Genomic DNA, 26,307 nt, shown 5'->3' on the forward strand with positions numbered 1-26,307 from the left:
ATTTTACCAACTCTCCCCCTAGGGGACGATGGACAGACCTCCATTCCCATACAATAGATCCTAAGCCATATAACGGCCCTGGACACTTTTTCTCCAGCAAGCAGGAGAAGAGCGATGGCCTTCACAGGTTGTCAAAGATGCCACTGGTGTCCACAATGATGCCAAATATGTATATGTGTGGGGATGACCCACAGACCTCGGCCGCCAGGGCGATTGCGTCAGACGTAGATCGCCGCTATCGGAAGCCGAATTGCCTGTCGCTCATCCCACACAGCACTGTCAGTCTGTGAGCCAGCAACCACTCTAGCCGTTTACCCAGCAGGACTAAGAGAAAAATCAGTCTGTAAGATTGAACTTCCCTTGGGTCTTTATCGTGGTTCTCATTCATAATGGCTACGTCAGCCTGCTTCCAGATGGCGGGAAACTTCCTTAATCGTAAGCACTCATTACATGTCCTTATCAGAGATGTTAGTTGTTGAGGAGCGAGGTATTGCACTACCTCTGCTACAATGCCGTCTGGTCCTGCGGCCTTGCCCCTCTTTAGAGGTGTTATGTGGACAGCCACTTTGTTACCTGAGAACGGGTACAGAATGATGTTGTTCTCATATTGTCTTTGACCTTCCTACGTAATTACACGTTGTCCTTCTGTGTCCTCTTACTCGTTGTCGTCAGGGAGCAGGGACCAGAGGAGGTCTTCAGCAGTTTCCTGTCAGGATCCCGCCATCCGGTTCCCGTCCCTGAGAGTGAACAGCACCATGGGTGACCGTATTTTTTTCCCTTAGAATCTTGTAAGGGACGCCACGGGGATCGATAGCCAATTGGCTCAGTATATACTTCTCTTAACTTCGGAGCCTTACTGCTCTTAGATCATTTTGGAGCTGCTCCTTGGCTTCCCAGTATATTTGTAGGCATCACCGTTTTTCTTCCCAGACGACACATCTCTGGTGGTACCTCATCGCCCTCCTGACAGACTGATGCATCTACCTTACTTCAGCAGACCGTGGCGATGCAGAGGCCGCAATGGTTCTTGTCTCTGGTTGGTATGGCTGCGCTCACTCCCCTAGTAAGTGCACTCACCATTTCCTTGGTGTGTATGTCGACGTCTTCATCAGCTTTCAGCCATACAAGGGCGTCAGACTCTCTTGTCAGGCGGTTCCAATCGGCTTTGTTGTAGTTTAGCTGTACTTCCCACCCTACATCTCAACGGCACTCACTATCGCAAAGTGCAATGGTGATTAGATTATGGCCGCTTGTGGTGACCCTGTCCCTCTCCATCTAATTTTATACATCTCCCCCTATATTTGACTGGCCGAAGTGGCCGTGCGGTTAAAGGCGCTGCAGTCTGGAACCGCAAGACCGCTACGGTCGCAGGTTCGAATCCTGCCTCGGGCATGGATGTTTGTGATGTCCTTAGGTTAGTTAGGTTTAACTAGTTCTAAGTTCTAGGGCACTAATGACCTCAGCAGTTGAGTCCCATAGTGCTCAGAGCCATTTGAACCATTTTGAACCCTATATTTGGTGACATCAGCGTCATGTCAATGTTATTTGCCTCACACCCTTCGCCCATGTAATAGGGGGGGGGGGGGGTTCCTGGGTTATTGACAATTAGGAAGTGTAAGACCTTGATGGTTTCTTCCATTTTCCCAACTCTCTTATTCCGAGTGTCACTGTAACACAGGGCGGATTTGGCGTTTATACTTGCCACCACAACAACCTTGGTCCCATCAATGCTGTGGTTCCACAAGTTGATCAAGGTACACATCTATCTCTTTTCCGTACTGAAAGTACATGTTAATTAGATATGTTACCCCTAAGGGCGACTAGAGCTCCACAACGTTCCAGTGATCATCTGATAGGTGTGATGACACTGCGACTCTCAGAGCCCTGTTTATTACCGGGATGGTGGCTTTCGGTTCATCACCGAAACTTATTACTTGTCAGTTGACAGCGGCAAATGCTGTTTTCCCAGCAAGAGGGTATGGCTCCTGTAGACAGGGTACTTCAAGTCTCATCCCCTCCACCACCCTCTGAAGCTACTGCACGGCCACCTACTCTTGTGCGCCTTTAGCTGTCCTAGCTGTATTTCTGTTGTTGTGCAATGTACGTGTGTACGTGAAATTCCAGGAAGTTTTTCCTCCAATTGAGAGCAGTTCTCCCATGGGACAGGACTGATTGATTATACCGGGTGATCAAAAAGTCAGTATAAATTTGAAAATTGAATAAATCATGGAATAATGTATATAGAGAGGTACAAATCCACACATGCTTGGAATGACATGGGGTTTATGCAGGATGGCGCTCCACCCCATACTGCTAGACGCGTAAAAGACCTCTTGCGCACGTCGTTTGGTGATGATCGTGTGCTCAGTCGCCACTTTCGCCGTGCTTGGCCTCCCAGGTCCCCAGACCTCAGTCCGTGCGATTATTGGCTTTGGGGTTACCTGAAGTCGCAAGTGTATCATGATCGACCGACATCTCTAGGGATGCTGAAAGACAACATCCGACGGCAGTGGCTCACCATAACTCCGGACATGCTTTACGGTGCTGTTCACAACATTATTCCTCAACTACAGCTATTGTTGAGGATTGATGGTGGACTTATTGAGCATTTCCTGTAAAGAACGTGCTTTGTCGTACTTTGTTATGCTAATTATTGCTATTCGGATCAGATGAAGCGCCATCTGTTGGACTTTTTTGAACTTTTGTATTTTTCGGTTCTAATAAAACTCCATGTCATTCCAAGCATGTGTGTCAATATGTACCTCTCTATCTACATTACTGCGTGTTTTATTCAGTTTTCAAATTTATACTGACTTTTTGATCACCCGGTATATTTCACCAAGATCAAATGGTTCCTTTCATCTCTCAAAAACATTCTTCACCAAGTTACGCATGGCACCTAAGTCGAGAGATTCATTGTCTTTAACGGTATCCTGTCTGCAGCCGCCATGGCCGAGAAGGTGACTTCATGCCCATACTTACGTCCAACACGTACCACATGTCTCAGAGCTGTGGTCAGGACAGCCGGCTCCTCCAGGCGGGATAGCTGCATGGAGTATTCCAGGTTAGGGTAAATTCTGACGGGGTCGATTTCTAATCTTGTAATAGCTCATCGACCTGGTGTTGTCATTTCAAGACTTGTGCTACTCTCAGTGTTGACCTCTACCTGTTGTTCTGGTACAACATTCCCCTGCACAACCACCAGTCGGCCCAACACTACAGGACGCCCTTCTTATGGCAAACTGTAACCCCGGCGATAGGGAGAGAGAGCAGCCTCTCTTTCTTTAGGGCCAGTGTCGACGCAAGCGTCCACCGTTTCAACCCTTTGCGTTTGGCCTCCTGCGACCATTCTCAGAAATTTCTTTGAATCTTTCGGCCCTTTCCGCATCCCTTCTCCTTTTGCATGGGGGCATTCTCTTTGGCACCCTGTGCACTGTGTGGACTCAGCCATAATCGATTCTAGATATTAACCTCTGTTCTAACATCCTGTAAGTGGGGCAGTTCCTTCCGGTGGCATTGCGTGTCTTCTTATCCCTCTTACAGTTTTTGAACAATTTTTTCTAATGCGACCTCCCACTCCGCACTTGCAGCAAGCCGGCTTGCGATCATCGTACTTGTGTACACGGTCTGAGCCTCCACAGTTATGGCAGTGAGGCACCAACAAACAGCCCCGCACATTAATAGCATGGAACCCAATTTAAAGTTTGGCCATAGACGTAAGCTTTATCCTCATCTTCCCCGAAACCTCGGCAAGGTGGGGTACCACGTCGCGCTCCCGGGGTCCAGTTTTAAATCTTAATTTAAATGTATTTCTGAAATCTTCAGTGAGCCGTAGTAAAGTTAGCTTTGAAAAGCGTGCCGCAGCGCGTAGCGTGAAACAGTCGCTGTGGCGCCGTTGTCGCAATTGAACGCTTCGGTGTCTCCCTCTAGCGGGAAAGTGGAAAAGTGGGCTGTTCGCGTGGGTTTAAGAAGTGGCTGTATGGGCTCTCGTGGAGAGCTGGCAGTCGGGGCATCGAGAAGCGACTTCTCTGCCGGTGCTAGGGGGACAGCACGCAGACCGCGGCTTCAGCGTAAGCGACGCGAACAGCGGCTCCGTGGTATGGGGCGTTAACTGCTCGTCGCAAAAGGAATCTTCCTGAGCGTGGGTCCGCAAGGGGCCTAACCTGCAGTTCCGCCGTATGCTGTCGACCGGCGAGGAGGTTCTGAAAATCGGCGCGCCTTCCTGCGTCCGTTGAAACGGCTGGCAGCGGGCTGCTCGGCAGAGCATTTGGAGGTGCTGCGTTGGTTCAGTCCTGGGAGTCGTAACGCTCCAGAAGTTGAGTATTGATTGTTAACAGATTTTATGAAGTTTAATTGAATTTCATTTACTTATTCTTGTTAATTATACCAGCCGTATATTTTGGGGTTTCCCGCCATTCATTCTCGTCTGCCCACCCGCGGGAAGGTGGTAATATTAGAAAGGTTGTCCGTTTGTCCCTTTTTGAGGACGAAAGGGGGGGGGGGGTTGATGTCAGAATAAATCTGCCGGCCAGTGTGGCCGAGCGGTTCTAGGCGCTTTAGTCTGGAACCGCGTGACCGCTACGGTCGCAGGTTCGAATCCTGCCTCAGGCATGGATGTGTGTGATGTCCTTAGGTTAGTTAGGTTTAAGTAGTTCTAAGTTCTATGGGACTAATGACCTCAGATATTAAGTCCCATAGTGCTTGGAGCCATTTGATTTTTAGAGTAAATCTTTGGTGCGCATTGCTTCTTTCCCCTCCCAGCTTACCTACGTGTTTATTCGAGTGTTAGTTAGCCTGTTAGACTGTTAATGAGTCTGTGAAAGTCTAAGGCAGCAATGACTGTACTGTTTAAAATGCAAGGCGTTAAGACCTGATCCATTCTCTCGCCTGCCATAGCTAGTATTACTAGACTCACGTGAGAAAGGTACTCTAAGAAGGAAGAAAAATTCCTTTGGCCTCGTGGTAAGAACTAGTCAAGTGCATAACGAATTCCTGCTCATCTGGAAGCAGTAACTTACGTAAATTTGTGTTTATGTATATTTGGCTATAATCAAGCAAGGTTGTTAATGTACGCCGTAGTGGATTTTTTTATATTGTTTCTAGTCAGCAAAAACTGTTGTGTGTTTTTCCAATTCAGTACCTTTTAAGGCTTTACTCAACGTGCTCATGTGTTTTATACAGTTAGTTGGTTATCAGTGTGTTTTCTTGCCATTTCATTACGGGTGGAAATTGTTACCTTGAAAGGAGAATGTTGTTAAGGTTCGCAAATCCTACCTTGCGAGCGTGTGTGTTTGCCGTAAGTTAACTGGCAGAAATTTGTAAAATTTGTTTTTTTATATATTTCAGAAATGTTAATGTTATTAACTGTGAGCGTCAGCTCCGTGTGCATGATTCATGCGTTTTGGTTTTTCTATTTTAAGAACTTTTGTGAACAGGATTGTCTTTATATATTGCAGAGAAGTCAAATAGTTCAAATGGCTCTGAGCACTGTGGGACTTAACATCTGAGGTCATCAGTCCCCTAGAACTTAGAACTACTTAAACCTAACTAACCTAAGGACATCACACACATCCATGCCCTAGGCAGGATTCGAACCTGCGACCGTAGCGGTCGCGTGGTTCCAGACTGAAGCGCCTAGAACCGCTCGGCCACTCGAGCCGCCATTTAATGAGTCTGAGTGAGGCTGTTGTGGGCGGCCGTAGCTACGGCTGTTGTAACCAAATGGGATATTTTTCTGCCCAAAAGTGAAGCCATATATTGAAATTGTATTCATTTATTAATGGAGTGAAATTCACCTGTTATATAGCTGAGCTTGAAATATTATACAGCCTCGCGTTTATATGTTAAATTGCTTGCCTGTACTTGCCTTACTGGCTTGAAATTTTTTAATAATAATTTAAAAGTCCTTTCCTATCGTAAATTGTGACTTATTCGTTAAATGATGGTTTTTTTTAATATCGTAAAGTCTTGCACCAAATTTGAATAAAGAATGTTACTGACAATTGTGTGTAATTTCACCAGTTATTCTTTGGCACCTACTTCCACTTTACATTTTGCGTATTAATTGTGATTAATAACCTTTGGTGAACCAGTAGTAAATTTACTGTTCATTCAGTACTCATGTCTTCGAAATTTTGTAACCTAACTGTTTCACAAATCCCGTTTGGATCTGAAGTGACGAGAACATCATACATTATCACCAAGGGGTTCGTCTTTTTTGATAGGTCACACTTTACAGGCTTACAGAGTTTCTGGTTACTTAATTTTCTTTTCTATTCTCTTCTGTTGCTACATCAGTTTCCCTGATGCTCGCAAGACGCGATGTCCGGACGCGGGTACGTCTACTGTGCCTCCAACCAAGCAACCTGCCTGATGACTACCTATGGCGCAGGTCTCCCCCCACCCCTCCCCCGGTACAAGTTGGGGGTGGGGGACGAGGGGGGCTGTGGTATCGGCCGGCCGCTATCCGGTTCGGCCGTACTTTCAAACACGCGTTCCGCCACTTACACCGCCGCGTTTCCTACAGCCGCCACCACGGCACGAATGCGCTGCCACCAACGATTACGCCACTGGCAATGAGATGCAGGCATCCTCTTTCCGGAGCTCATGTGGTGGGTGTACTGAAGTTCGAACATTCACGCACCGAGCCCATTTTGTGTGTTTACTGTTGAATAACATAACTTTAGTAGTGATCGGGGCTCGACAGCATCTGACTAGATATTGTATTGAAGAGTGGCAGATTTATGAATCTTTTGCATCCGTATATGTTTCAAAGCCGTTGTTAGCAACTGGTGCTGCAACTACAGCAACAAAGTTATTTCTATTTCTACTGTATAATTTTAGATGTAGAATAAATTAATACACTACTGGCCATTAAAATTGCTACACCAAGACCAAATGCAGATGATAAACGGGTATTCATTGGACAAATATATTGTACTAGAACTGACATGTGATTACATTTTCACGCAATTTGGGTGCATAGGTCCTGAGAAATCAGTACCAAGATCAACCACCTCTGGCCGTAATAACGTCCTTGATACGTCTGGGCATTGAGTCAGAGCTTGGATGCCGTGTACAGGTACAGCTCCCCATGCAGCTTCAACATGATACCACAGTTCATCAACAGTAGTGATTGGCGTATTGTGACGAGCCAGTTGCAAGGTCACCATTGACCGGATGTTTTCAGTTAGTGAGAGATCTGGAGAATGAGCTGGCCAGGACAGCAGTCGAACATTTTCTGTACCCAGAAAGGCCCGTACAGGACCTACAACATGCGGTCGTGCATTATCTTGGTGAAATGTCGGGTTTCGCAGGGATCGAATGAAGGGTAGAGGCACGGTTCGTAACACATCTGAAATGTAACATCCACTGTTCAGAGTGCCGTCAATGCGAACAAGAGGTGACCGAGACGTGTAACCAATGGCACCACATACCATCACGCCGGTTGATAAGCCAGTAGGGCGATGAAGAATACACGCTTCCAATGTGCGTTCACCGCGATGTCGCCAAACACGGATGCAACCTTTACGATGCTGTAAACAGAACCTGGATTCATCTGAAAAAATGTTTTGGCATTCGTGCACCCAGGTTCGTCGTTGAGTACACCATCGCAGGCACTCCTGTCTGTGATGCAGCGTCTAGGGTAACCGCAGCCATGGTGCTGCAAACGTCGTCGAACTGCTCGTGCAGATGGTTGTTGTCTTGCAATCGTCCCCGTCTGTTGACTCATGGATCGAGACGTGACTGCACTATCCGTTACAGCCATGCGGACAAGATGCCTGACATTTCGACTGCTAGTGATACGAGGCCATTGGGATCCAGCACGGCGTTCCGTGTTACTCTCCTGAACCCACCGATTCCATATTCTGCTAACAGTAATTGGATCTCGGCCAACGCGATACGATAAACCGCAATCGCGATAGGCTACAATCCGACCTTTATCAAAGTCGGAAACGTGATGGTGCGCATTTCTCCTCCTTACACGAGCCATCGCAACAACGTTTCACCAGGCAACGCTGGCCAATTGCTGTTTGAGTATGAGAAAACTTTCCTCGTGTCAGCGCGTTGTATATATCGCCACCGGCGCCAACCTTGTGTGAATGCTCTGAAAAGCTAATCTTTAGCGTATCACAGCATCGTCTTCCTGTCGGTTAAATTTCGCGTCTGAAGCACTTCATCTTCATGGTTTAGCAATTTTAATGGCCAGTAGTGTATCTGAATTCTCTGTTCATTATCAGCTTTCTGTTCCACGCTCCTGTGTCCACAAAAGAACCACACGGCGTGGAAAGGAAGTTACAACAGGCATCACATACGACACTGCAAACTTCACTGATTTTGCGCTCAAATTTTTAAATGCGTCTCAGTCATGTCTGACAATTCCGATAAGTTTGCAGATGAGATTGGAAGGAAACCGCAGTCTTCTTCTGTGACGACTGCCTACCTTCATTTTTATTTGTATGCTAATCTTTCCTCCTTGTTACTGATTTGTCCTGTACGTTCTATGCACCTCAAACACAAGCTCCTCATTCGTACAGCCTTCAGTTGCTCAAAATTCACCTTAATTTGCGATTTACGAGAGTACTGAATGCGGTAAATGTATCATAGCGATTTCTACAACATTCAGACACTTATCGCTTATTTTTCGAATATAAATATTTTGAATATGCCTCGACGTAAATTTTTGATCATTGTCCAGTACACATAAAATATCTTGTCGCTAACTAACGCAAGCCTAAAATATAAACAAATATCATGTCTTCTGGAGAACTCCTTCTATTCCATACACGAACATTGATTTGAAAGAACTTGTTGCCTGTATCAAAAATAGTCATTTGAAGTGTAGTTACATAAATAACACTGAAAAATGGTATGCTCATTGGTGTTGGATTTAGGTCAGTGAAACTGATGTACGGAACTCTTGACAGCAGACTCCTCCCGTATAACGTGTGTAAAAAATGATCAAGGGTACATGCAACTAACTAATTATCTATTGCTGATTCATGTAATCTAAGAAAGAAACGTTGAGCCCACGATGAATGTCCGCCTATGTAACAGGCCATACCCATAAGGATATCGATGTGCTGAATCTGAGAATAACCACAATTCTATTAGCAACTGATGCTCTCTGATGAGATGGTCAGTAGTAGTGACAGTACAGTAAGTTTTGATTTTCCCATGTGAACAGAAATATGTATGAAGCTGTAGAATGAAAACAATAATAAAAACCACAAAAAGCCTTTGGGAAAATTTTCGAAATATTCTCAAGAAATAATATTAGCTGTTAATGAAAACAGTCAATAAAATGGCCCTGGTATATAGTTTACACAAAGTTCACTAACACAACGACATTGTAATTTAGTATCATTGCGATATTTTTATTGTATATTTTATCTGAAATCTCATAATTTGAATTTTAACAACTGTGCAACAACACACAACGAAACTACATTACTGTACGTTGATAGAGAATTGCACATTACAGTTTTGCTATGAAGTATGACAACCTTGCAAATGACTGTGACGTATATCACTTTCTGAAGCAAAGGAAAAGCGCTCGATAATATATTTGATTGTTTTATGGGAGTGTTCCTACCTGTTGTCTCTTACTGAGATTTAGTTTTATTCAAAATACACACATCTGGCCATTCACATTGTCAACATACATTTGCGTACTTAAACGATGGTTTCTATAAATAAGAGTCAAATGTTACCTTTATACTTGAAGTTGCATCGAAACATATATTTGGGGTTCGCCAGTTTATAGCCTGGTGTGTACGTACCATTCTTACCCTGCAAGAAGGCATATTTGCTTTTTGTTGTTTATACTTCACATAATATTTCCATAGTTTTTGTGAATCAAAGACTCAGTACAGTAGATTATTCTTGCAATGATTTTCTTTCATATAGCATCGTAACAATAAGTGACCGTGTATTAGACTGTAGATACATCACTACTATAATGAAATGAAAGGGTCTACTATGGCTTCTATGTCTTCGTTGCACTGTATCGAAACGTAACCTTGGCCATGTGTATTTTCTATCTGCAGTTGCATTGTGTCCCTAGTTTTACTGTTTGGTTGCGTAATATGGTTAATTTGATTACACAGCCAGATGTTACTTATGTATTATAGGTTACTACCTTTGCGTAAGCTACACAAACATCAGACCAAATATTTTCATAATTTACATTAACTGCAAAGAAGAAAGCTTATTTTCTTATGTGTATGTGTGTGATCACGATTATGCGGTAGAAGAGTAGGTACTTCCGTTGTAAAAAGTTTCTTTATGCTTTTAGACTGGAGGCCGTTTTTCCGATGTCATTATTATCTACAACAATTTTGTTAGTTACCTGAAAAGTGATTGAATGTCTACTATTTCAAGGAAATATTGTACAAACAGTAAGAAATTCTTTATAGTGACACTATATTAATTTTGGTATGTGATCTGAAATCAAATAATAATACACGAGTATTTATAAATGATAGTTGCGAAAGGAACAATTGAGGCATATAATGGTTTGTGTAACACAGAGATATTTATAATCATAACATCCCTGCAGACTGAATTCTGGGTATGAAATCTTGATCGAGACAGGTATGAATTGCTGTAGTCCTGGTAAGAAATGATTCCATCCTTTTCACTAATGAAAATACCAGATAAAAAAAGTCAGACTTACAAGAGGATTTCTTTGAGACATTTAGTTTCCACTGACTCCAGTTTTTGTTAGTACACGTTTTCATTTCTCTGTTATTATTTGAGCTTCCTTGCAGTAGCGCAGTGTTTCGCCTCTGATACATTTTCCACGTAATGCAGATGATCTGTAAGGCTAGAAAGCTGATTCTTCAGGATATAATGCAAAAACAATCAGACAGTCTTTAATTTATTTATTTAAAGAAATCTCGTTTGACGAGACATTATTCAGTGTTTTCTTTTAGCTGTAAACAATAAACCAGTTGAAGAAAGTAATGCAGTTCACTTGAAGTAGCGTCTACTGTTGCTGTGTACATACATTTATGGAAATTCTAGGCATCCTATTTACATATGTAAGTCGAATGTGGACATTTATTTCAAGATTTTCAGCACCAGAACGTCAGAATAGTGGACTTTTGGGGCTCAGATTTAGGCAGGGCACCCAGGACCGTCTGTACTGTGTAGTCACCTAGGGGTGCCTTTGTCAATATTCCACTACTCTGAGTTCTTTACAAGAATGAAATATTACAACTATGGAGTACCGTTCTCCAGAAGGCGTTATTGCAGTAATTCTGCCCTGCAGAACTACAAGTTATGAGACTTACAACTAAGTGAGTTTTTATTCCTGTTAAACTTACAAAAATGTTTACTTGAACGAAGAGTAGTATGAGGGTATAACGCACAGTGTGTTGAGGGGAAATGTGATTTCAATGAAAAATGTAGCACATAGGCTTCTGCTTGTGAAAAATCATAATTAGGCTTTTTCAGTTCTGTAATTAACATTCAAAATATAAAACAGGAATAAACGAATAAGTTATTTTAAACTTAAAATTAATTTATATTAATATTACATTTTAAATGAATATTACATCATTACTTATTGCTGGTATTTTAGTTTGTTAAAAACTAAAACATTCTGCACATCAAAATTATTTGTGTAAACAGTTGGTCAGGAATCACTCTTAGTGTCACACAGAATCCATCACAAACATCATCTAACAGGCTAAATGAAAGAACTACAATTCTTTGTAACGTAGACCTCTTAAAAACAGATACAAAATTGTAGGAACACATAGGAGAATGATGGAATGATGTAGACATTTTCATGGACTTATTTGACTTAAATCTCGTAATAGATGGTGCTACATATTCCACTACGTGTTTTATTGGTGTTCTTTGCTATCAGCTGTATCATGGCAACACCAGTAATATTTGTACACTACTAATTCGAATGGCATGCTTCAGGGTTGTCAGCTTTTCGTGTCACAATGTTTTGAACGACTTAGTATTGCAGCAAACACTTATATTTATTCAATGATTCTTTAATTATATTTCTATAAATACAGGCCTGATTAGCGAAAGCACAGTAATTTCTAAGCGCAGCATAAAAATTTTCATAAAGGTAACCAGAATCCGTACAACTGAGAATTATTTACATATTTAGTGCAGTAAATACTTTGCATATAATTTAGGGCCGATGGAACTGGTTCACCATTTGGTGATACCGTTTCATAAATATTTACACTTATTAACGAAACTAAACTAAAGGAACCACCAGTTTCACACGTTTTCATTGTTGTTCCACAGCACATTTCACTAAACTCTGGACGACAGTTGTATCGTTCAAAGGCTCGTAATTAAAAGTCAAACACCTACATTATTAGTTGTCTGTGTATGGCGAATGGTAAATTACATGTATATATTAGGTCATTCTTTTATTCTTACAGAATATTTCCAGCAATACGTTTTAATCTAAGAAATTTGCAGTTAGTCTTTTTTCACACTACACTAGAGCAGTAAAAACATTACTGTTTCAATTAGTAATAGTACCGGTTTTCTCCGAACAATCAAAGAACTAAAAAAGCATAATTAAAATCAAAACATACTGCTCGTTCTGCCGTTCAGTTTTATTGCTTTGCTATGAAGCCCCTTTGACTTAAACAGAGTGCAGTTTGATATGTACCTTCTGCCCCTACACCAAGGACATAGAAGTCAAGGCTACAGTTTTTTGTTCTTGTTTGGCGTTTTTAATTCTTTTTACATACATAAGGTGCTGTTTCACTTTGCCTCTCCGATGACTAAACATTTCTTTCTGTATAACTTTTAGATAATTAATGTAGAATGTAAAATTTATGTGTTGTGCTTAGAGTAGGCACATTAAAACACGTTGTCTCCAAATGTTTTGATCTATACATCTGTTTCAATCAATTCACATACACATACCGGTATACTGTAAAATGGTGAAATTTCCCCACTTCCTCTTATTAGAGAAGTCTATTAATTTGAATGGTTTATATAGAATATTAGTATAGAATGGTGGAGATTTATCGAATGTATGGGCCATGGGACTTTGTCATTGACGTATTATAGATATTAATTTCATGCTATGGCCAACTGCTTTTGTGTAATATTAGAATCTTGTTAGCAGCAGTTAAAATTAATTTCAGAATTTGCAGAGGTACGTGCTGCAGAGATATTAGGAAATTTGTTACAATACCTAAAAAGTAGCTTTTGTCCATATCGTTATTCAATGTAGGCAAACCGTCTCAAATACAAAATACAGATGTTTATAAATTACTTACAGGAAAGTAACCTTTAATTGTGAAGAAAGTGAATAACTTAAACAAATATTTGATAGCCTACTGAATGCAGTTTATGTTCAAGTTTTATTCCCGCCAACCACTTTTAGTTCCTGACGTTTCCGCTAGACGGCACGCGTGATTGAGCTATTCAAACAGTCATAATGGAGTCGCATAACGGTGCAGCGCATATGCACTGTTGTTTATGGTTTCACGAATCCAAAAAATGCAACTACATTTCAGAGATAGTTCAGGAATAAACTTCGGAAGCAACCAGCTCAAAAACAAGATGATCTTAATTGCTACATTTGTTCACCGAAACTGGCTGTGTATCGCATAGGACAGCAGTCTCTCATGCAGCAATTGAACAAGTTCGGCAGTCTTACATTCGCAGTCTGGGTAAATCAACGAATTGTGCCAGCTTAGCACTCAACATGCCTCATGTTTCAGTCTGGGTGGTATTAGGAAAACGCCTGTCATACTAACCCAACATACTGCAACTGTTACAAGCTTTAAGAGAAAGTGACAAAGAAAAGCGAGCTGCGTTTTGTATAGATATGTTAAACAAATTGCAGAGTGAAGATGATTTTCTTAATAAAATTGTATTCAGTGACGAAGCCACCTTCCATACCTGCAGTAAACAAAATTGACATCCCTTTTGGGATTTTTTTTCCATGATGACTGTTGGAATAGCTCATTTGAACTTGCCACCTAGCAGAGCCGTTAGGAACTAACACTGTGAAAATAAAAGCTTCAAAATATAGTACATTCGGTGCTGTATTAAACACTTCTGTAAGTTGTCTTTTATGCGATTAGAGGTTAATTTTGTATAACTGGTTTATAAACACGCTTTATTTTTTGATTCTCTTTAACTCTATAGTAAGCTAAGGCCTATTGGTTCCCCATCTATTATGAAAATATGAAGCAAAATAAGGCGGTAACCAGTAACGTGAAAGGAAACAGTATTGTAAAATAGAATAGGCAGCCAGTCATCAAGTATTATGACCTGGACGTTCAACAAAGTAAAGCGATATTAGGATTAGATGAAATTCATTCTTCGTTGTTTCAGAAACCATTCATGTAGTTCACTAACATCACAAGACAAGAAATTGATTTAGGGTATTATAATATTGTGGCTAGGATATGTGAGTACACTAGAGTATATTATTCTGAGAAAAAATGCAAACAATTCAATTTGTTTGCTGAGATATGTTTTTGTACAATATATGGAAAAAAGTCCCTACCAATTAATCGTGGTGCGTGCAAAGCAATAATAATTACAGATCTGAAGACTTTAAGAGAAAGGTAAAGCAGTACACTTAAAGCATGAGAAGGAACAGTGATGCATAGTACTATTGATCCATATTATTCATACACCTAAACGAGGAATAGGATCGCAAAGGAAAGAGAGAGAGAAGTGGAGGCATGAGTGCAGTATCTGACTAGAAAATCGAAACACAGGTCTGATTATGGGGAAAGTGGAATATCGTTAAAATTTTTCGGTGATATCCACACATCATATGTCAACCTCATGTTAAACTGTTGGTCGCAGTTGGGAAATTATTTTTGCATTTATTTATACTGTAATGCTGTTTCCGATTGTGAGAAGGCTGTTCCTGGAGCAATCAACAAAACTACTCGTTAACTAATTGAAGTATGAGAAGGTAAGTGAGGGATGATTGATATGCAAAGGACTTCCAGCGTGTTTTTGACGGTCAGTGGTAATCAAATAAGTGGCTGATGAGATCAATCTAAACTGAACTATTCTGATGTCAAATACCGGATCATAAAAAGCACAACAAAAAATCTCAATGATAAAGAACCTGAAGTCACAGGAACAGTATCGTTTTCTGTGGTAGACTGTGTGAAACCAACAAAATTAGCCAAAAAAGGAAACAACATGGAAGTGAAGGCGTCGAATTAAATTCCAAGTAAATCTGAAAATGTGTTGCTTGAGGCTTTCCCGACGGACATATTGCATATATGGTTCTCGGGCAAGACGTCGGATGTCATAGTGAGAACTCCACAATATTTCACCAGCGCCTCTGGCCGACATCTTCAGGTGCGACGAACACGCTGCTAAGGCTTGACTAGAGCCCCCTATTTCTTGCCAGTCTTAGGCAGGAAGTGCGCATGCATGGAAGGCGCCGAATTCGATGGCCAATAGCGACGATATCAACCGATAACTGGAAGGACAGCAACGCCATCTGCAAGATGAAGAACCAAGGACTTCGGCGCACGCGCGGAGGCTGCCGCCGCTGCTCTGCGCTGCCATCGGCCGCCCCAGCGACCTCTTTCGGAAGCCGCAAGCAAAAATGCGCGTCCAAGTAGGCGCGTGACTAACCTCCCGTTGTCAACGGAATATTTATGTTGCTGGCGAATCGTCATCCGTCGTACGACCAATAGTACTCCTCACTGCTCGATGCGACTTCAATATGGCCACTGCTGGATCCCAAGCTGTACTGAGTTGAAAACCCGTATCTCTGTTTACAAGATTCGTCGAGCTATGTATTTCCACTGCTTGCTTAATAACACTGTCCCAGTACGAACTTGTCGATGCAAGAGTTTTGGTCTGTTGCTTGAGATCCAGCAGTGGCCATATTGAAGTCGCATCGAGCAGAGAGGAGTACTATTGGTCATACGACGGATGACGATTCGCCAGCAACATAAATGTTCTGTTGACATTGGGTGGATAGTCACGCGCGTTACACGGACGCGCATTTTTGCTTGCGGCTTCCGACAGAGGTCGCTGGGTCGGCCGATGGCAGCGGCGGCAGCCTGCGCGCGTGCGCCGAAGTCCTTGGTTCTTCATCCTGTAGGTGGCGTTGCTGTCCTTCCAGCTATCGGTTGATATCGTCCCTATTGGCCATCGAATTTGGCGCCTTCCACGCATGCGCACTTCCTCCCTAAGACTGGCATAAATAGGGAACTCTGGTCATGCCTTAGTACCCCCCCCCCCCCCCCCCCCCCATCTGCCTTTGGCTCGGGAGTGTCGTCTTTGTGCTGCCACTTTCGTGCAGTGTTCTACAGTGAGTGTTCTACAGTGCGTGTTTTACAGTGAGTGTTCCGTTTTTTTTTTTTTTTTTTTTTTTTTTTTTTTTTTTTTTTTTTTTTTTTGGGGACTTGTTGCGAACGGCCATCATACTGTCGCTATGTGTGCCTTTTATCTCTTGCGAACAGAAACCAGACTGTCGTCATGTTTTTTAATTGTGTGTCTACTACGTTACTTGTCTGATTCCTGTGTCTTTTATCTACATTGCCAACCCCCTTTTGCTTTCTGTTTTCACTTTCCGCAATTTTACGCCATTTTACACTATAAATCACCATTTTATCGCCTGTTTTTCCTTGTTTCTTTCTTCTTCCTTTATTTAAAAAAAAGTCTGTAGGCTGTAGAGCAGCGTAGTAAGCTGCTGCCAGCCCGCCCCCTTCGGGGGGCATTGAAAATCAATAGAGAAAAAAAAACATACCTTAGCAGTGTGTTCGACGCACCTGAAGATGTCTGCCAGTTGCGCTGATGAAATATTGTGGAGTTTTCACTATGAAATCCGACGTCACGCCCGAGAACCATATATACAAATCTGAAAATCTTAGTGTACAGTGCTTGAAAAATGTCTGCCACAAAGGATCATATAGGTTACATGGTCCAAATCGCCACATACTGCTAAGAAAAACTGTGGACGATGAATTCATGATGGGAAATCTCAATCATGGTCTTTATCAGTTGGAGAAGTTGTAGCCCACTATGCATGAATGGCGTGTGTGTGTGTGTGTGTGTGTGTGTGTGTGCGCGCGCGCATATGTGTGCTGCACGTCCGTATAGGGTCTCAGTTACGTTTGATGTCTCGATAAGTGTTACTTCGTGTTCTTTCGTTTTGGAGGCTATAGCAACAATAACAGCAGAACTCTACAGTGATCTAGTGCACAACACTCACAATTACAGACAACAAACATAAACCTTAGTGGTCTAAAACAGGCGTCTAATTCTAGCAGTAGGCTATGTCCGGCACACCCATCACTGTCTGCGAGAGTCGCATATATCCTAGTATGACCAGAGCGTGCGGCAGAGCCCTAGTCCGACCCCACACGGTTTTTCACAGTTCGACGTCGGCGGGCGACACCGACGCGAACGTGGACCAGCTGCGCTACGTGTCGATGGCCATGATCTTCTTGAAGGCCTTCCGGAACTCAGGGTTGAAGATGGTGTAGATGACGGGGTTGACGAAGCTGTTCATGTAGCCCAGCCAGGTGGTGAGGATGAAGGCGGTGACGCCGGGAGAGCAGTCGCCCGACAGCTTGGTGCACAGCGCGTCCATGATGTTGCACGTGAAGAACGGCACCCAGCACACCAGGAAGACGCCTGCGAAACCAGCAGACAGTGGAGCACCGTGCCATCGACTCTGTCCCGTCACAATAAGCAACAACGACTGATCTTCACTAGCCAATAAAATCTGTATTACCATTGTTATCATCGCTGTAGCCAGAAATTTTAACATCAAACAAAGAAATTCGCCAAACGGCCATGCAAATGAGATTTTATTTTCGCTACCAGTTTCGGCAATTCATTACGCCACTTTCGGGCACAATATGCACCTCTGAAAAATACAAACACTGCAACGGTAACAAAATTATCTATCATATTAAGTAATGATATCAAGTACACACATGTGAAACTACTGTTGTAACTTAATTGTTCTATAACATTGAAAAGTAGGCATGGCTTGCATACTCGTACTACTGATAAAACGTATAGTTTAAGCAACACTTCTTGACAATCTAAGTTCAGGTACTGTATCACACTTCGCACGCACAATAGACCGTCAAATTTAATATTTTCACACCATAATTATCTGCAAAACTTATTGAAATACATGTAGCTAACAGCGCTACTGAAACACTCGTAGTTGCTTGAAACGTCTCTGTGAAGTCGTTTCATAAGACGCTTGTCGCATTCGGTACAACTTGTTCACTTTACTACCTAATTTTAGGTCAATTCATGAACTCTTCCAGAAAGACTGAGCACTGAAATAAGGCCTATTGATTATTATGTGTGTGTTTTAATGTAGGGTTTCGGTTTGTTTGCTGGGAAACGCTGAGTTGGTCATCGTCTGCTGTGAGTAGACGATGTTGCTTCTCGTTTGAAGGAGAGTACATGATGACCAACTTAGGTTTCCAAATCAGAACAGACCCCCCCATGAACCATGGACCTTGCGGTTGGTGGGGAGGCTTGCGTGCCTCAGCGATACAGATGGCCGTACCGTAGGTACAACCACAACGGAGGGGTATCTGTTGAGAGACCAGACAAACATATGGTTCCTGAAGAGGGACAGCAGCCTTTTCAATAGTTGCAAGGGAAACAGTCTGGATGATTGACTGATCTGGCCTTGTAACAATAACCAAAACAGCCTTGCTGTGCTGGTACTGCGAACGGCTGAAAGCAAGGGGAAACTACGGCCGTAATTTTTCCCGAGGGCATGCAGCTTTACTGTATGATTAAATGATGATAGCGTCCTCTTGGGTAAAATATTCTGGAGGTAAAATAGTCCCCCATTCGGATCTCCGGGCGGGGACTACTCAAGAGGATGTCGTTATCAGGAGAAAGAAAGCAGATTCAGAAGGATGTAGGTTGCAGTAGGTACTGGGAGATGAAGAACCTTGCACAGGATAGAGTAGCATGGAGAGCTGCATCAAACCAGTCTCAGGACTGAAGACCACAACAACAACCTGAACAGACAGGTTTATCCATCTTAGTCGAGGGCTGTGTCGAAGGCTGTTTTTGTGTGTGATGTTGGTGACGGAGGGCTACCCCTCTGGTAGATTCCGCTGCACGAGGAGCTAGGTAATCTGGAAAGAGAAAGGGGCACTCTTCGGTGAACGTTTGGTGAGTACGGATCGTAGCTCTTAAGAGGGGTTTCGGGTGATAGGAAGCAGGCTGAGATAGGACTTCGTTATGTTTAACTCGTGAAATACTTAAGAACTTCAGCTTAACTAAAGCGTGTGAAACGAGTATGATTTTTAATGATTTTAATCTTATATTTTGTGGAAGTTGCTTTTGTCTTTGTGTGTCGATTTTGTGCCACGTGTTCGGTAATCGATGACCCTTCTGGTTCACCTTGGCACCGAAATAGGCTTTATTTTAACAGTTTTCTTGTTTAATGAGCTATAATTTCGGCAAGAATATCGGTTCTTTCGGGCGCTTTCTACAAAGCAGCACAACAGCTTTATTTGGAATGCACCACGTGCTCTAGTTCGGCCGTTTGCAAGCAGCAGACGCAGTTAGTATGTTGAATAATTATCGCACAACCTCGTGCATTGGTTAAACCTCTGTCCAGAATAGTGCATGCATAGAATCGTAATGCGAATCTCACTCAGATATTTGTATGGTACGAATGCAAAGGAGATGATAGTATCATTGTGTCCCATCCCCGTTTCCTGTGTTTCTTCTTGCTGTAGTTAAATTGTGCTCTGTTTCATTCTCACGTAATTCTTACTTAAATATTCCGAGTCACGCACCAGTTATGTGTAGTTAGGATGTGCAACCAAATATTTAGTTACAATAAATAATTAACGTGAAAAATAAATTCTTTGGTGTCGATCTTACCCCCTTACTCTGATTTCCATTCCTGAATTAATCAAGCTGCTTCATGCACGACATGGAGTGCTATTTATCTGGCTGCTTAAATAAATTTGCATACTTGTAATTAAATTATTAAAGTAATGAAACTAATAATTTTCCAGCTCCGTTTTTTTCTAAATGGTTAGGAAGGGCTTGAGCAGGTGGCGACTCTGAATTTCTGAATTTTTATCATTATTTGTGTGAGAGAAGCAGCTAAAAACGCGAGATAACGTATATGGCTCAATGAGCAACGTCGTAAACATAGTAATATGTTACATGCCGAATAGATGTTGGTTTTGACCTTCGTACCATTCATTAATACCACACACTAACTTCATCAAATTCATAAAAAGTTGTTTCCATTACACTGCAAAAGTCACTTCAGCACTGCTGCTGGTCCAGCTTCACTTTAAAATGCACATGTTGACAAGAATTTAAAAAGTAAATAGTGTTATTGTTTTGTACCCTGGTCCTAGAAAGGTCAGTGAGGCCCAACCAACTGCTGTGTCACCCTCCACGAATGGTGTATTGCATGCAGTGTATAGGGTGACGCAGTCAGCAGAGCACCCTGGTGGCCGTTGTCAGGCTTCTTGACCTTGGGGCAGCTGCTACTGGATCAAGTAACTGCTCTGTTTGCCTCGTGAGACTCAGTCCCCCATTCCACACCTCCCACACCTCCATGTCTCTACTAGGAATCCAACCTGAATCCCACACATGGCAGTCAGACGTGCAAACCACTCAGTTATCGAGGTGGGAAACCAATGTTATTCCCATGTCTAAATTCGTCAAACTCTCATCTGTAAAATCTATGTGAAGGTCAGTGAAACAATATCATCATCTGCTGTCATATAGTGTAAAATATGACACTTCGATGAGGAGGGACAGTGAGGAATTGTAACACGCGTTGATGTAGGTAAGCAATGACAGTTGCTATGGTTTCGGCTACACACACAATTATACTGACTCCATGCTAGGGTATTAATTTTGTCTTGCAGTACAAAACATTCATCGTCTGCTGATAATGCTGTGTAAGCGCGGCAATGATATTTGACACAAACACATAGCCATTCCGAATTGCCGTATAATCTAAAACTAGAAACTGACAGTGTATATGCTATAGCTTGAAGTGTTGAAGTGTGCATGCCACTACATGATGGCAGATCTCAGTCACTGAATCTTGAAAACTTAACTGTGACATCAGTAGCTGACGGGGTCTCTGTGCAGTGGTAGTCAGATGCTGAGGATGTCAGAGAGCTACTGATGGGGGAGGGGGTGTCAGATATTAGGAGAGGTGACAGGTACACCACGTTAATGCAAAACTGTAAAAAGATGCCCCGTATTGCAGGTAACTATAACAATTTGCCATCTATGTAGCAATTCGCTCCATGTTATAGTGAAATTGCAAGTTGTTAATCTCCATGCTACTGCCCAAACATAGCAAGTTCTCCTACATGCTACAGAAAAACTGTAAGTCCTTTCTCCATGTTGAAGTAAATCTGTGATAGATTGCCACATGTTACAGCAAATAAGTGTCATGTAATATTTTGTGTAATATGACATCTTGTATAGACACCTTTTATTAATCTGACACGTTCCACATCATTACGAAGTGTCGTATTCATGATCTATGGAACAAGTACTAATCTAATCTAATATAATCGGTGTTGGAATTCTGGAGCCATATGTTTCCGGATGTCGTGAATTCGCAGCTCAAGTGCCTCCTTCGAAGAGATGATTGCAGATGGACTCAGTTGCATTCATCTCTTCGAAGGAGGCACTTGAGCTACGAATTCACGACATCCGGAAACATATGGCTCCAGAATGCCAATACCGATTATTTTTCAGAGGCGCGTATTGTGTCTGAACGAGGCATAATGAATTGCCAGAACTGGTAGCGAAAATAAAATAAAAGAACATGTCAATTGCACAGCTGTTTAGCGAATTTCATTGTTAAGTATTTGACCAGCCGCTCTCCCATGTCCACAATTGATTAGCACAGATAGCCAGAATCATCTTCATGTTCACAATGATCTAGACCATCATAATTTTCTTATAAATCTTAATGAATAATTTCATCGCCAACTGGTGATGTCCACCATCATATCGACTACCTAGAACATCATGTTGATTATCTCCAGCATCATATTAAATATCTGCATCATCATATTGATAACCTCCATCATCATGGCATTCTCCACTGTCACACTGATTAACAACACTTTGATTATGTCCACTATCATGCTAATTATATGCCACACGCTGTTGATTAATTCCACAGTTAATGTGATTGTGTGTGTGTATGTGTGTGTGTGTGTGTGTATGAAGTAAGTCAGTCAAGAAAGTTTCGAGATTTTTCGTAACAATATTAAAAAGCAATTTGGTCTTCATATATAGCATTGTTACTAAAGATCTCAAAAAGTTCTTGACTGATTTACCTCACATTTTTACAAGATTGTCTAATAAACACCCAGATGGAATATAATGCTGTTCCCGATTATGAGAAGGATGTCAGTGAACCAATCAACAATCTTGTACGTTAACTAATTTATGCATGGGGATGATTCATATACAAAGAGCTTCCACTGTATTTTGCTAACATATAAATATACAGCATACAAACTGAAAGTGTTCTTAGGAAATATCTCGCAGAGTTGTCAACAGATTTACTTCAAGCTTTTCACATTTCTCTAATAAAGATATATACGTAGGCAATGTTCATCTGGATATTTGTTACAGTGTCGTGTAAAAATTAGCTGCAAATCAGTCAACAACTTTTCGACATTTTTCTAACAATACTTCCTCTCTTTCTCACTGTTAAAAAAATGTCGAAAAGTTGTTGACTGATTTGCAGCTAATTTTTACACGACACTGTAACAAATATTCAAATGAACATTGGCTACGTATTTTTTGAACAATTTTCGTGTTTTCTGTTGAAACCGATTGCGAGGAAGATAATACAGTGACGGGGTAAGAAAAAGTACAGTTTAGTTTCCTTGGTCGGAGTAAGTTTAACTTCGATAGCAGTGCATTTAAACCATTATACAAATTCTTTCTCGTATATGAATTCTCTCCCCTTATACCTAGTTTTCAACAAAAATTGTATACTCGGCAATAAGTTGCGTTTTCTTTCTCGCAGTCGCTTTTAAAAGGGAACAGGAAAGTTGTATTTATGGAACACTGAGCACACAGGGGCGATGGACCAACTGGAAACGTCAGAGACACCATGTGAGCATGACATAACCAACATATCCCACTAATGAGCGAGACACAGAAATCTGGAAGGTGTCTTTACACAGATGATGAATACAAAGATACCAAAATATAATGAAACCTGGAACATGAAATACTCATGATAATATATGAAATATATTAAATACAGACAATAATGATGAAACACCTTTAGTTAAGGAATGTGAAAAATGCAAAGGAAATCTAGAGAAGATAGAGGGTGGAGAAAAATAAAAACAGTGATTGGATAACATGGAAGAGTTAACTAACGAATCACACGTAAGTGGAGGGAGGGGGAAAGAGGGTGGGACAGAAGGAAATAGGAAATAGAGCACAAATATGTAACAGAAAAATATAAGATCGAAACAGTAAAAATGTGAATAAAAATAAATAGGCCTATATAGGTAGTCGAAATTTGCGTAAAGATTGAAATATCTCATTCCTGGTCTGTTTAGCTTTATTCACATATTTAATGTTATATTACATATTTTCGCTTCATTTCCTACATCCTTCTCTCACACCCACCTCCACCCACTCCCCATCCACAACTTACGTTTGATTCATTGGTCCAATCCTCCTTCCCTATTATCCAGTCCCTTTTTTATTTTCATTCATCCCCACCCCCCTTCTTCTTGAGATCCCCTTTACGCATCACACCTTCTTTAACGAAAACTGTTCATCATTATTCTAAGTCGATAATTATTGCCTGTATTTAATGGCTTTTATTTTCCGTCAAGATTATTTCGTGTTACAAATTTTATTATGTTCTGGCATTTTGTATAAATCAGCTATACAAGGACGCTTCCTAACATACTGAGTCTCGTTAACTGGCAGGATTTATTTCTTATGCAATGCTCGATTGATGTCGCTTCCCAATTGGTTCCTTGACTCCTAGCATGCTGAGGATTCCACTGGATCTCGGCAGTGTGTTACAGCCACATGACTATTAAATTTAAAACTCTAGTAAGTTCCTTAATACTGCCTTCTTTACATTTTCAGCGTCTGTTTGTTAATTTATTTCTCGTATCTATTTTTCACCCAACCAGTCTTTATTGGCTGTTAATTTTCTGTTTTATTATTAGGTTTCCTGTTATTACTAGGTTTTCTGTTTTATTATTAGGTTTCCTGCCTGCCTACTACCGAATGGTACTGCCACACGATTGTAGATGTTGATGTAGAACCACACCCTCGCGTGCCCTGCTGAAAAACGATCGTAGTCCCCTTCAGCTTTCTACTAGCCTTTAGTAATTTCACTTGTTCCAAACACTGTCCTCGAAACCAACGTCACCCAGTGTGTGAACATATATTTGATCATTCGTGAAGCTCCATCCTTGTTTGCCGACTGCGTATCACAGACAAAATTTCTGCGAATGAATATTAATTGTCAGTTTATGTGGTCGGAACACAAAAAATGACTTGCAAACAGAACGTTATCAGGAGGTTAGGGACCTGTCACCACTATATAAGAGATAGTGTCGTTTAGTTATATGCTATTCATGCGTACATTCAGTTCAGAACTATGGAATTCTTTTCGTGGAACAAATGCACAAAATATCTACAGGGATTCCAAGCTACAGAAGAATGCCATAAAAAACAGAAACAAAAAACAGTAACCGAGATCACTCCATAGATCTGTTCAAAACACTGGCAATTTCAATTATATGTGAGTACATTTACAAGTCAGTTACACACATGAAAAATGAACTTGATAACTGGTACGTAGACATGTTTTTCCCTGAAAATGGGACAAGTCTGAAATTACGGGACTGATATTAAGAAAGATGAAACATAACACACCTTTCACCAAACAAGAAACAGAATTATGTAATACATTGCGAAAGGAAATTAAGGAGATTACTGAAATGAACTTATTTGGAAAGGCAGTTAAAAAGTACTGTTGACCCATAATTTCTTAACGTCGAAATATTACTAAGAAATATAGAGCAGGGGTTAGATAGTAGCTGTAACAGGAATGAGTGATAATAAAAACGGTCATATACATCTCTCGTTTAACATGACACTTTCGTACTATGTCTCTTTCCCTTTATTTCCTGCAGAAACTGCCTCGCAAATCTCTACTATGTATAATACTAGCAACCTTATCGTCTTTCTGAGCTCAACATCTCACTAATTATACACTACTGGCCATTAAAATTGCTACTCCACGAAGATGACGTGCTACAGACGCGAAATTTAACCGACGGGAAAAAGATGCTGTGCTATGTAAATGTTTAGCTTCTCAGAGCATTCTCACAAGGTTGGCGCCGTTGGCGACACCTACAACGTGCTGACATGAAGAAAGTTTCCAACCGATTTATCATACACAAACAGCAGTTGACCGGCGGTGCCTGGTGAAACGCTATTGTGATGCCTCGTGTAAGGAGGAGAAATGCGTACCATCACGTTTCCGACTTTGATGAAGGTCGGATTGTAGCCTATCGCGATTGCGGTTTATCGCATCGCGACATTGCTGCTCGCGTTGGTCGAGATCCAATGACTGTTAGCAGAATATGGAATCGGTTGGTTCAATAGGGCAATACGGAACGCCGTGCTGGATCCCAACGGTCTCGTATCACTAGCAGTCGAGATGACAGGCATCTTATCCGCATGGCTGTAACGGATCGTGCAGCCACATCTCGATCCCTGAGTAAACAGATGGGGACGTTTGCAAGACGACAACCATCTGCACGAACAGTTCGACGACGTTTGCAACAGCATGGACTATTAGCTTGGAGACCATGGCTGTGGTTACCCTTGACGCTTCATCACAGAGAGGAGCACGTGCGATGGTGTACTCAACGAGGAACCCTGGTGCACGAATGGGAAAACGTCATTTTTTTATGATGAATCCGGGTTCTCTTTACAGCATCATGATGGTCGCATCCGTGTTTGGCGACATCGCGGTGAATGCACATTGGAAGCGTGAATTAGTCATCGCCATACTGGCGTATCACCCGGCGTGATGGTATGGGGTGCCATTGGTTACACGTCTTGGTCACCTCTTGTTCGCACTGACGGCTCTTTGAACGGTGGACGTTACATTTCAGATGTGTTACGACCCGTGGCTCTACCCTTCATTCGATCCCTGCGAAACCCTACATTTCAGCAGGATAATGCACGACAGGTTGTTGCAGGTCCCTTACGGGTCTCTTTGGATACAGAAAATGTTCGACTGCTGCCCTGGCCAGCACATTC

At 41.8% G+C, this 26,307-nt stretch overlaps 1 protein-coding gene across 1 annotated transcript in view; it reads right to left on the bottom strand.

Annotated features, from left to right (window-relative positions):
• Positions 1-17,413: 17,413 nt before the first annotated feature.
• The window catches only part of LOC124550691 (dopamine D2-like receptor), a 198,990-nt gene continuing 190,096 nt past the window's right edge, over positions 17,414-26,307 (bottom strand). The window contains exon 8 of the mRNA XM_047125415.1: positions 17,414-17,628. Within this exon, the coding sequence (XP_046981371.1) occupies positions 17,414-17,628 (215 nt within the window). The remainder of the gene's footprint in view (positions 17,629-26,307) is intronic.

This window comes from Schistocerca americana, chromosome 9 (genome assembly GCF_021461395.2).
Source record: "Schistocerca americana isolate TAMUIC-IGC-003095 chromosome 9, iqSchAmer2.1, whole genome shotgun sequence".
Lineage (NCBI taxonomy): Eukaryota > Metazoa > Arthropoda > Insecta > Orthoptera > Acrididae > Schistocerca > Schistocerca americana.